General features: G+C 39.5%; 1 protein-coding gene across 1 annotated transcript; it reads left to right on the top strand.

Annotated features, from left to right (window-relative positions):
• Window positions 1-400: 400 nt before the first annotated feature.
• rec8 (REC8 meiotic recombination protein) lies at window positions 401-12,099 on the top strand. The gene is made up of 18 exons (XM_004081216.4): window positions 401-1,026; window positions 1,160-1,228; window positions 1,744-1,886; window positions 2,728-2,803; window positions 3,242-3,359; window positions 4,876-4,948; window positions 5,337-5,404; window positions 6,970-7,051; window positions 8,236-8,299; window positions 8,424-8,616; window positions 8,771-8,899; window positions 9,345-9,414; window positions 9,672-9,814; window positions 9,953-9,992; window positions 10,070-10,145; window positions 10,229-10,330; window positions 10,740-10,846; window positions 11,276-12,099. The coding sequence occupies exons 1-18, from the start codon at window positions 971-973 to the stop codon at window positions 11,365-11,367; spliced, it is 1,701 nt and encodes a 566-aa protein (XP_004081264.1). The 5' UTR covers window positions 401-970; the 3' UTR covers window positions 11,368-12,099.
• Window positions 12,100-13,368: the final 1,269 nt, after the last annotated feature.

Genomic DNA, 13,368 nt, shown 5'->3' with positions numbered 1-13,368 from the left:
TTTTAACCACAATCTGATATATTTTAGTAGTGTAAGCAGCTCCACATTTAATTGTTTGGAAATTGAGCACATAATTAAAATGCGACTCTGATCATTTTTTGACTTATTTTTAAAGTGTTTCCAATGGTCCTTTAATTATGATTATGACGTTTTTAAGCCTAAATTAAAAAAAAATGTGTTGTTATCCAGGACAGATTCTGCAGAGCGTTAGGAGTTCATCAGAAATTTGGGCCGGACTACTGGCGTGCAGTAAGCCTTCCCTCATTTCCCATCATCCTTTTGTTTACACTCGCTCCCACTAGTTTACAGCCCCTTACAACCCTACATAACATTAACAAAAATGGTGTGCAATATTGGATCTATCCACCCGTACAGTTTTGAGTCAGATGCCCGCTTGATCGTGGAAAATGAAGATGTAGATTAAATGGATCCTTTTTATCTGCAAGTGGATGCATCGGAATGAAGTAGAGCAGGAAGCGTCTTGTTTACCAATTGTGGCACCTGAGTCACTGCTACCAGTTTTTTCCATTTTTTGTCTGCACATGATTCACAACGATTTGAATAGAAATACTCAGAAATGCAATTTAAATTTACTTTTTTTTTCATTGGAATGGGTCTTCAGAACTGTCATGCTGTGATGAAGCTTTCATTAAATCGAAATAATGCACAGGTAATTCAATTCTCACTGCTGTAGAAAGAGTTAACGTCTTTGTTCATTGTCTATTGTTTGTGCGTCTGATCTTAAACACAGGAACCCCGAAAAACTAATAATTCTCAGTTTTCCGATTATTGTGAACGCATCACAGATGTTTACGTTTAACCAGAATCCAATTCTACGATTGGTCCGTTCTGAGTCAACGCGGGAAATTTCTTCTACCGACTTCAATGTGGTTATTTATTTTTCTTGATCAAGTTTGTAAACTTCGAGGCTTACTTTGATTCTTACTAAACCAACAAAGATAAAAAAAAAATGTTTTATTACCCAAATGTCCTCCAGAGACACACAGGATGCTTTTCTACTGTTTGGTAAGTTACAAATGTCATTTATTTTGATTTATAGTGACACATCGAAAAAAAAAACTAATCCTTGTTTGTCTTAATGGTTGATCGACGTATTAAAATAGCGGAGTATCTACATTTTTTGAATATGTTTTTCTAGGTTAGCCGCTACCAGAGGTATTCAAGTCCATCGCAAAGAGCTCGTGAAAGTCAATGTTAAGCGAACCTGGTAAGAATGTCTGAGTTATATAGGATATTTTTGTTAATATAAAATAATATAAAAATGGTGTATAGTGTGAAATTAAAATGTCATAATTTTTATTTATCCCTAATATTGAAAATAATATGTAGGCCTAAACGAAATTGGGTTTAATTGTATTTTAAATGAAAATGTTGGCTGTTGTATTTTTTAATGCTCTGACTGTGTTACTAAAAAATGCACCAGGATTACATCCATGTAATGACATGTAAAAAAAATATGCATTTTTATCTTTTTTTACGGCATTATGTTTAAAATCTAAATTCATTAATACCACAGCATTGTCAAATATGAAACAAAAATAAATTAAAAAATGGAGGCATGACCAGCCTTTTTTTTAATACTTTTAAAAAATAGGAAAGTTTCAGCTTATTTAAATTTGTTATACCAGTCTTACAATTAATGAAGCTAAATGTATGAACATATTAAAGAGAATATGTGATAACACATTTAGGAGTAAATTTTTGTTTGTTAACCGTTTACAGTGGGGCCATTTTGGACTACATCACTGCACAGGTTCCTCCACCACAGCCCAACCAGCCGAGGCCTCGCTTTTCTCTCTACCTGTCTTCCCAGCTACAGTATGGAGTGGTTGTGGTCTACTACAAGCAATGTGGCTTCCTGCTTGGTAAGACAAAGGAGAAACCTTTAGAAAATAAAAATGAAAAATCAGAGTTTAGGACAGCTCGCCTTCCCAAACGTGAAAAGCATTTGTCAGTCACTGATTATGCAAACAGTTCTGCCATGATTTGAAGTGAACCTATGATGAACAGCTCAGACCTCTGATGTTTTTAAATTGGTTTCAAAGAAATAGACGAAGACATTTATGCTGTAGCAGAAATCAGGCAGGGCGGATGGGTGTAATATTTCATAAATTGATTGCTGGATAATATAAAAGAAATATGAAACCAAATCAAACCAGCAGCTTTTCCTGTTGCACTTTTTTCAAGGTTGACCCACATGACTCAAGGATTTTCTTCTCTCAGTTTGTAGAAATGTTAAAAATGAAGCCCTGCTCTCAGATGAGATCTTGTTTTTCAGCTGAAATATTGTAATTTAGGAGCCAGCATGGAACTGATGAAAGCCATGTAATCAAATACAGTTCTGCTGTTGTGTCTAGAGCCATCCAGGTTCAAATTACACGCCAGCCCTGAGAGCGCGTCCAACAGATTTGCAATCATCTGATTTGATGAAAACAACACAATGCAGGGCCGGGTGATCAGGAATGGAGGATGACTAGCTAGCAGTCCATATTCCTTTCCTTTCATTGATCAGTAGGAATAGAAAATGTATTATTGTCAACATCTGCTGCATTTCTGATACACCTACCATTACGGTAATAACATTTTATTCATTTATTCTGCATTTGTGACAGGGATTTAGGCCCTTTTTCCAGTTTTTGTCTGTCATTGACTTTGTCATATTTCTGCAAAGACTACTGCTTTCCTTTTTTTTTTTTAACCTTTCAGAGGAAATTCAGCAAACCATCCACCGCCTGCTGCGCTGTAAAAGACACGTGCGCATCGACATGGAAGAGCCCGAAAGGTGTTGACGCAATAATCCAGACAGACAGACACTGGGTGATAATGCAACAAGCGACTTTTATGTAGACTGTGAAGTAGGAGCTACACTGTGGAGACACTGGATTTATTTGTGAGCTTCAGGGAAAATATTTATGAGATTGAATGTTTGAATGGAATAAAGATGAGGCAGTGAAAAGCAGAGGATGGTTTATCGAGTGTGCGACAGACAAATGAAGCTCATCTGAATGGCTTTTATGAATGTTTGATGAGCGGTTATTGAACAGGAGCAAAGTATGTGTCCATTTCTGGGGTGTTGTATCATTTCACTATTTTCTCCAGATGTGCATTATTTAATTTTATGATGAGTGAGCCTCTTAGCGCATTACAAGTGGTGCAAAATTGCGATGAAAGCCATCCTAAAGCTGCATTTCATTGAGGAATAACACAGGTTATTTTGCAGGATGCTGATGGATGTTCCTGACAGTCTGGAGATGCTGGTGGAGACGGATGGAGCTCAGGACCCCTTCTTCGGTGTCTTGGAATCTTATCATATCCCCAGTCCAAATGAAATATACCAGGTACAACATACACTATAAATGTGGCCGCATTAATATAAATATGACAGAATTTTATTGGAGGTTTAAAAGAGAAGCGTCCTGATCGAAGAGGTCTCTTTAAAGATCCACTCGGATGAAAACCATGTCTTTGGTGTTTTTACCATGTTCTGGTGGTATTTTTGTCATGATGGATGACATTTAAAAATAAAATGAGGCTTAAAATTGCATTTCTGGGTATTTCCTTATTCAAATCGTTGTGAATCAGAGCAGACAAAAAAAATGTAGTTGGAAAAAGATTGTATTTGTGACACAGAAGCAACAACGGCAGGCCACCAGCTCCCTGCTCCGCTCCATTCTGATCCTCCCACTTGCAGACCATTAGATCCATGCACATCTTTCTCGTCTGAGCTGGTATCTGTCTCAAAAACTACAATATTGCTCACTTTTATTTATTTTATTTATTTATTTTTGCGCTGGTAATGTTAGGTTGAGGGTGTGAGGGGCTGTAAGCTACCAGGACAGAGTGTAAACAAATGGACGATGGGAAGTGAGGGCGGGCTTACTCCGCGTCAGTAGGCCTCCCCACAACTCCGAGATTAATTTCTAGTGACTTTTCTTTAAAAAAACAAAATAAATCAAAGGCTGATCGGAGTGGGACTTGAATAACGTTGCATATTGTGGAGCGGTTCTGAAGTGTTTGAGAGACAATGAGTGAGATTTATCAAACGCTGAGATGAGGTGAATCTTCCTGTCCCTTAAACTTTTCTGGACTGGTATTGGCCAACACCAGCTTTCTTAGAGATACATTTCCTCAGCCGCTACTTCTCTGGATTTCAAGAGACATGCGAAGAGGAGGAGGTGTCGTCACTGTAGTATTCATGAGTGAAGAAGGCAGCGTAGAGAACAGAAGAAGTGGATCCTCTGTTCCCTGTAAAATCCATGTTTGCTCTCCTGTTGATAGATTTGATAAATCCTGTTGGGGATTTTTTTTATCTGGATGCACTGGAACCATTGACTGTATCTGGGAACTGGACTGAGTGATCCCCTCCCGTCTTGCGTTCCAAACAGGAAGTACCCGTAGACTTCTACTGAGAAATGAGCAGCTGTTACTCAGCCAGAATAACAATTCGCTCTGATACAGTTTTTTAACATGTTCTTTTTTTCATGATATTTTTTCTGTAGTACACGTTATTCAAGTTATAAACCGACCAATCAGATGCCTCAATTGAACGTTCAAAACATAGACAGATTCTCCTGAGCGTGCTTTGAAGTGGTAGGGGTGTGGACGTCCAACAAGCTCAGTCCTGATTGGCGAGAATGGTTGCCATAGAAACATTAACCATCGGACCAATCACTGCTTACTGACGATTTCTGGTTCCAACAAGGTTTGCATTGCGAAAAAATGGCAGCTGAATTGGTTGGAGCCAGAAGGAGGCCGTTTTCTACGGGTGACACTCACTCAGTTGTAGTGTAAGACTAAAACCAGCCTGTGTGTCTCTTTTCAACACAATGATTGTAGTGTTTTTTGTTTTTCTAGGCTGATTTTGTGATTGCAGACAGAGATGTGCAGGACTCCTTGAAGCGCAGCCGTAACTCAGCACCTAATAATGGTGAGATTCACGCTGCACTGTCACTGTTAACAGCGGAAAAAGCCTCTGTTTAAGATTAAAAGAGCAAAAGTCACAAACAATCAGCTCCTATTAAATCTTTTGAGAGCTATTTGTTTGTCTCACAGAGTGGAAACACACTTAACTTATTCTTACGTAGTTTATTGATTTTTTTATTGAATTTCAGGTTTATGAACTCAACATCAGACACATTAAATCTTGAATATATAATTATAAAATCCGTTTATTGCTTCGGCATTTAGAATTCCTTTGGATCTGCTATGCTCAGTGACAATACGATTCTGAAAGTTGTGGCTGCTTTCTGCTGCTGTTAAAGTCTGCTCATCCTTGTAGACCCTCAAGCTGGATTTGTTCTGCTGTGTTAACCCAGGCTTCAGCTCACCTCCAGCTGCCATCACCCTGACGGAGAAGGAGCCGTTTGTCATCAACACTGCTGAGGTAAACTCCCTGTCAGAGTCCAGGTTCTGCAGAAAACATTCGTCGTCATCATTTTAAGGCGGGCCAATGTCCGGGTGCATCACTGCGTCAAATGGACCGCAGCACACCGGCTTAACGTCTTTGTCTGAAGCTTGGTTAGCTTCTGTTTCACACTGTGTTTGTGGTGAAGATCAAGGCTTTTTAATTTTTAATTTTAAATCGTTTGTCTTTCTGGGCTGTACAATGGTGTAGTGGTTAGCACTCTTGCCTCACAGGTAGATGGCCCTGGTTTGAATCTCCACCTGGGTCTGTTCTATGTGAAGTCTGCATGTTTTCCATGTGCATGTGTGGGTTTCCTCTGTGCATTCCAGCTTGCTCCCACAGTCCAAAAACATGCCGGATAGGTCAACTGGCGATTCCAAATAGTCCCTAGGTGTAAATGCGAGTTTGTGTGTGGTTGTGTGGCCCTGCGATGGACTGACCACCTGTCCTTCGCTCAACAGCTGGGATAGGCTCCAGCAACCGTGTGACTCTGAAAGGGATTCAGCAGATTTATAAAATAGATGGATAAATGACATTCCTTGTTCTCCTGGAAAGCCAAGTAAGAACACACTAACAGGAAAATCTGTTTGCTGCCTTTTGCACAGTTTTACAGTTTCCCATCATGTAAGACTAACATCCATGCATCTTTACACTCTTTAAAATAAATTTAAAGACTTTCCGCACGAGCACAGTTTGACTATAAAGTCAATTTTCAATCCTTTCCATTTGCAAGAAATGGTAATAAAAGCAGCAGCTTTTAATTTTAGCAACGGTGAAGTTAAAACACTCATAAATGGAGAAGCCTTTGATTGAATGTGAAAGAAATTGATCTTATTTGTTATCATTGTTTAAATGTGTTTTTGAATGTTAACTCAAACTGGCTGTTTTTACCTTTTCGGCAACAGTTTTTCTGTGTTTTATTGCCTGCTTCTTACCCCAATCTAGGATGAGGGGGTTCTACGACCCACTGTCCTTAGCAGATAAGGAAGGTTTTCTGTCTGAACTGAAAACATACCCCAAAGGTTCATTGTACGACACCCCTAATGAACTTTTTAACTTTGTGTCTCTGCTTCTAAGTCGTAACGTAAAAATGTAGGGTGATGTTGAAAACTAAAATCCACTTTTGGACCTTTTTTTGTGTTTCACATTTATCTGTTTTGTTTATTTCTGTGCTTGAAATATGTATTTGATCAAGTTTGGACCCCTGAACATGTATAGTCTGAAGAGCATGAGGGGTCCACATGTTCTACGCAGACATTACGGTCAGGAAATGGAGCATTGCCGCTGTGTTTCCCCCACAGTAACAATGAGGCTCTCCTGGAAGCGGGACTGCGTTTTGTTTTGATGGCGTCTCTCTGAATCACATCAACCTGACCTGCATTGTTTGTGTTTCTCCTGTCGGCTCGTCCGCTGGGATTACGTTTGGTTTGCAGTCGATAGCCCTTCAGTCATTATTCCAAACACAAAAACTGACCAAAAATGTGTTAATCTGAGATAGATACCTCACAGCATCAGTGTCTAACAGCTTCTTTTGGAACTGCTAGTATTTTGAGGGGGACGACCTCCCTGAAGCCACTGCCAAAGACATCGAGCTGCTGATGGAACAGCCAGACCTGTTCTGGAAAGGTGAGTTTTTCTGGGTTTTACTGAAATGTGAATATAGATGCTAGAACTTCTTGTTGTTGATATAAGGCAAATCTTTATTTGTTTTTTGGCACAGCTGGAGTGTGGGGGGAAAAAAAAGCAATTTGAAGTGAATGTGTTGTAAAAGAGAAGGTTTATGTTCTGGAAAATGTTCCATCTCAGGGGGGTGGATGCAGGATTTAGAATAGTCTGTCCTACTTTAGGAGTTGATTGTCTTATAGGACAAAAAAGGGCAAATTATGAACAGTTAGACCTTTTGAATTTAGGATCAAAATGAAAAATAAACTTTAAACTAATGTCTCCAATTGAAGTTCTTTGTTTCACTGTAGTGCAGGGATCTGCATCATGTGGCTCCGGAGCCCCATGCAGCTCTTTTACCTCTTCAGTGAAGCTCTTTGGATTTGAAAAAAACATGCAACAACAAAAAATAAGGATAAATAATAGGTTAGGGTTTGTTTTAGTTTTGGGTCTTTTCTTTTTGTGAATTAAGTTTTGTCATTTATGTTTAGATTTTTAACATGTAAGATAAAAGAATTATGGTAAATTTTTTATCCTACTGTCCATACATACATAATGTTAGAAAATGCCATGTTTGATTTGGATTTTTCCATTTTATTATTCAAGTAAATCTGCTGCAGCAGGAGGATCGTGTTTGACACAGGATGTATTTTATTTTGAAGGAACTTGGATGGGCTGCTGATAGAAGTGAAAGAAGTTCAAGTTGCCATTTTTAGAAAACCTTGTTATTATTTAATTATTGTAAAGATTCTAAAGCTACTTTTCTAAATAAGAAATCTTAATGACAGCAAAAAGATAAATAAAGCTTATTTATCTAAACATAAAGTGGGACTTTGTGGCTCTCGTTGGGTTTTGGTCAGTGAGAAACTGGATCAAATGGCTCTTCTAGTTTTAGCGGTTGCAGACTCTTGTTCCAGTGTAATTTATTGGCAAAAATATGGACAAAATCCCCATGAAATCTGTGGAATAATTTTGTCAAATTAAATTGCTTTAAATAATACATTTTTGTTCTAATTTATTTGATCTTGTTCAGTCAAAAGCTTTCCAAATTTCATTTTATGGTCTTGAAAGAAAGTCAAAATGTTCGGAAAAACCTCTCTGCGGCTCCTTATTATTTTTTATTTCTGTTGTGAATATTTGTTCAACAGAAGCCGAGCGGCAGCAGACGGAGGACCTGGTCAAAGACCAGGGAACCGTTTCCTCTATTGATCAGTGAGTTTCTGTTTTTCTGCTCCTTCCATGGGGGTGCCAGTCTTCCTTCTCAGTAGGACCAGCTTCGTCTCTTCTAGTTAGGAGCAGACATCTCCACAAACCGAATGCATGGTGCTGCTTTCAGGCTGAAGGAGACCACACTGGGAGGGGAGCAGGACAGTGTGTGGCTGCCGGACGAGGATGCTGACCGACCGGTGGGGCTTCTTGCAGCAGCTGCTGCTCTCGAGATGACGCCTCAACACGTTGCCATGCCAACTCCGTCCAGAAGAGCATCCGAGAGCTTAGGAGATGAACCAGCAGGAATTTTGGATGCAGAGGTGAGCAGTGACTGAAGCTGGCGAGCCACAAACTTTAAGCAGCAGGTTGCATTTTATTTAAAAGCAAGCAGACAGTTAAAGTCACAAAGAAGCCTTTTTTTTGGATTTCTGATGAAATATATTATTTGTTGTTTTTTTGGCGCGCTGCTCTCAGATGGCTGTTCCTCCTCGTCGGCAGCGTGAACGCAGAAGACAGCTGGTTTTTGCAGACGTACAGGTCCAGCTATCCCACAGTGCCATGCAGGAGCAGATTGGAAACCCACAGACCGGGACACTGAATCTGGTAGATGAAACCTGCATCACTTCAGGATATGCATGTTTGAGAAGACACCATATGTTCAATTAAACAAAGTATCTCAGATTTTAAATAAAGTTTGTTTTAGATATCAGTATAAAATGTTTAGTATTTCAAAAATTCATATACAAACATGTTTTCCTCCATTGCATGTTCAGCACTTGCATGCCCAATTTCCTGGGATCTGTAGTTCACTGAATTTTCAATCTCTTTGTTTTAAAATCAGCTTCTTGCCAATAAAGGGTCGATTCACCAGGACGCCGGTTAATTAAACTGCAGCTCACTGGCTATCCATAAACCCAGTGGATAGGAGTTTATTGATTTTATTTCCCTTCTTCTTCTTCTTAATCTCCTGTTCTTTCCGTTAAGCTTCTACTTCTTCGTTTCAAAGGGTTTTCTATCAATGCTATCAAAGTGATCTCTGTTCCGTCAGGCTGAGGTGATTCTGGGCTCTGTGATCAACTGTGACACTCCTGCTCAGCTCTTTGTCGCCCCCTGTGGAGGTTGGTAGCAAGTGTTGGAATTTAAAAAAAAAACTAAACATAAAAGATTGTTTATTTAAGAAGTAAATTCTGGTCTGTGTTATACATTTGCTGTTGAAGAAACCCTCCAAATGCTCTTCTTGTTAGTAATTTTCCAGCTTGAATGGTCGGATTCATCCTAAACGGCATGCTTTCTCACTGTGGTCTCTGACCACAGCTCTGGTACAAACTATAACCATAGCAGCCTTTCATATGTTCCATGTTTGACTCCTTCAAAGCTCTTCTCCACCCTGACCTCCTGTCGCTATGGAAACAGCAGGCCTCACTCTCCGTCCTGCCGGGAGAAAGGCAGAGTGGGGAGGAGGAGGCCATGGAAATACTCAGGGCGGAAAGGAAGAGAAGGCACTCTTACATGAAGGAGGTGAGAGGGTGGTCACAGCAGGAATCGATAACCACGATTGATTATGTCCTCCACTTTGATAAAAATGTTATCTTACAGGAAAAGGATGCCATTTTTTTTAAAACCTGTTGTTTTTTTGTTACACCTTTCTTCTCTCAGCTGTCTGGTGTGTCAGGAATCCAACTTTCAGACGCCTCATGTGAGTTTGCTGCAGGTTTTTTTTCACAATTTTAGATTAAAAAAAATATTTATTTCACTGTTTTTTGTGTGGAAAAGCTGTGTCAGATGTGATCCACGACCTGTCCAAAGAAAATAGATCTTCAAGCGATGTGCTGACTCCTGCCAGCAGATGGTGAGTGATGGAGGAACTGAAGTCCAGCAGGAGCCAGAGGAAACATGAAAGCATTCCCTTTGTGTGCTGCTGTTTCTGTGCAGGTCTCTGCAGGAGGAGCTCCAGCTACCTATGGAGCCCATCATGGAGGAAAACATTAAGATGCCAGAGGTTCCTGATGACATTGAAGACGGAAACATGTCGAGGTACTCAGCGCAGAACATGGACGGGCCCAACGCACACATGCACACACGAACAGACGTTCCTGCAAGATATTTGCATTGCTTTATTTAACCTATAAATGCTTGATTTGAAAACCTATTGCCATAATGTTTATCCTTTCTGACTAGTAATGGTTTCATGAGACTATTTCTGCGTTGCACTTTACTTTAAAAGTAGATGGATTTGATCAATTTAAATTAAAAAGCACAACTGAGGAATGGGATGAGCTCCAGGCTCTTCCCCCATAAAAACAAACATACAGGAATTGTCCTATCAAACACTTTTCTTGGATAGATTTTGCCATTTTTATCAGCAGTCATCGTGCCTTTATATTAGATCTTTAATCAGTTTGGATTAACTTCCCACGCTGTTCCTATTTCTTCTCGATTCCAGCTGGATCTACTCCACCATTCAGGGACTCGGACAGGTTACTTTTGACTCACTGCTGCCCCCAGAGGCCGACCGGTTCATTGCAGCTCAGACTCTCAACAAACTGCTGGGTCAGAAACCCCTTTTTCTTTTATCAGTCACACTTTTATCTTAAATTGTATCTTCTTGAGCCTAAAAAAGGTTTAACCTCAAACACTTTTTAACTAAAAATACATCATGACTGTCCAAGGATAAATAAAACCCATACAGCAATCAACTTGTTTTATCTCACAAATAAAATTAAAAAAAAGGTTTCTCATTTAGCATATTACCTCACTGAAAAGTAATATTATCCTAAAACTATGTCTCCTTAAGGACAGCAGTGAATATATTTCTAGATTAATTTTTGGATTTCCTTTGACGAATAATTAATATTGTCTTTATTGCAATTGAAGGATATTAGCATCTTTCTACTGCAGTGGGGTGTTGTTTGATCATGATTTGTGTTCAGGTTGCATTTGTGGACGTTGGTGCTAACATGGAGCCTTTTCTCCCTCCAGAGCTGCTGTCAGACCAACAGGTGACTGCGTCTCAGTCTGAGCCCTATGCCGACATCGTCATCAACCAGGCTGAGCTCAGGACGTCTGCCTGAAAGTCCCGCCCCCGCCAATTCTCATTTATCCGTTCCTGAATTTGCAAGCGATATTGGAGCTGTTTTCATGCACATTTTTCTAACTGTTCCGAAAAGTTTGTTAAAGTTTGTTAAACTGATTGAGTTTAGATACTTTTTTAATCCAAACATTTTCTTCAAATGTGCTGTTTGTGTTTTATATGTTGTAAAATGAATTTTAAAACTGGAAAATTGCAGACTTACATTCAGAGCGTGGGGTTTCCCAGTTTTCTTATGTTTAATGTTTAGACATGAATTAAATATTGATGAAACACCGTGGAAATGTGGGAGTGTGACCTCATGTGATGCTAGACTGTGGCTTATATGGGCAGGAAAAAGTCCTGGATCATAAGCGGCTGTTGTTGCTTATGGTGCAGAGAAGTGTGCATAAATGAAAGGTGACAGGCGCAGGTTTATCTTCCTGCGTCTGACAGGAACAGATTGCATGTTGCTGGCAGGAATCTCCCATCTGACCTTACGCCTCAGCAACTCTGCGTATTTGAGGTGTTTTTGCTCGTTAAATGCACCGGCCGCTGGTGTTTGTTTGTGTGGGAGACGGAGATCTATACAACACCCGGATGTGACCGAGAGGACTGAGCTGCAGAAACATCCATCACATCCTGGAATGGTACTCGTTTATGTTGCAGGGATGTGCCAGAAACGAAATAAGTCAAGACAGGGAGACCTGAAAATAAAGTCAACATGCAGAGCATCTACACTGGTAGAAGCATCAATAAGATAAGACATAACAATATTATTTCCATATATGGTGCAGCTTTAACCCTGTAAAGTCCACGAAATCAAAGAATTGACAGAATCTTTTTTGTTTGTAATTTTTTTCATTGACAACATTTTGCTATCATTTTTTTAAGTGATTCAAATTGTATCAATTATGAAATGTTGGGTGATTTAGTAAGTTTCTGTCCACAACAATGTTGGTTTAAGATGCAAAAATATTGACATGAGTATTCAGAGATTTACCCACTTTCTCCAATTTGATAGACATTTTTGACATGGTGCAAATGTATGATAAAGAATTATCAACAAATGTTCCGTTCTTTCAATACAGCAAGTGGTAATTTTAAAAACAACAACACTAGATGAGTTCTTTCCACCATAAAGTTTTGAAAATTAACAAACCCCTTTTTTACACCAAAAGGGTTTTTGAGATTTTATACAGGCAGCCAATTGTAAATAGCCCTTCTACTGCCTCTAGTGGAATGATGATGCATTACATGGTAGAAAACCCAGATTTACAAAGGGGTTTTTAAGGAAACTTTGGATCATGCTAATCTAATGAGACAGGGGTCTCAGAATATGATACAGATGCCTTTGGATTAAAATATGTCTGTCAATTCTGTAAATTAGATAAGGATGCCAGAGTGAAATCAAAGAAACCTTATTATGACGTCTTCCCGGTAAGATGCAGTGTTGGCACATGGAAAACTGTATGTCTCCACACTTCCTCCAGCAGATACCATCACAACCCCAACAAGGGTGACCACCACCCACACTGTTCCCTAAATGTGAAAATGACTTCACTGTGTTTACAGAGCAGGTTGCTGAGAAGGCCGGGTCACTGGTGGGTTAGACAGGAGGGACAGGAAAGATCTGCTAAGCCAAACTAAAGCAAAGACATAAAATGGAAGGAACTGTCATTTGTAGAAATAAAACTGAATTGTTACTAAAGTAACATGATACCCAGTAACAGATATGGGATGGAAAATCATGCTGCAATGCATCTTTTTAATTTAATAATGTGACACAAATGTGAAAGCCTCATAAATCAAAGTTCAGCCCAACAGGAATGAGCAGATGAGTGTCAGAGTATCACCTCTGCTGTTCAACTTGAGGTCAACTTGACATTTCCCATGAATCACTAATCAAGTGAAATCATTTAGTTAATAGCGGTTTCTTTATAAGCTTAAAGTCCTTCAAAGCACATATTTACTGGATGCCCGACCGCACAGGCAGCATCCGTCC

The sequence above is a fragment of the Oryzias latipes genome, chromosome 20 (assembly GCF_002234675.1).
Source record: "Oryzias latipes chromosome 20, ASM223467v1".
In the NCBI taxonomy this organism is placed as follows: Eukaryota; Metazoa; Chordata; class Actinopteri; order Beloniformes; family Adrianichthyidae; genus Oryzias; species Oryzias latipes.
The sequence above is the reverse complement of the archived record's forward strand: the minus strand, read 5'-3'. Positions and strand labels throughout refer to the sequence as shown.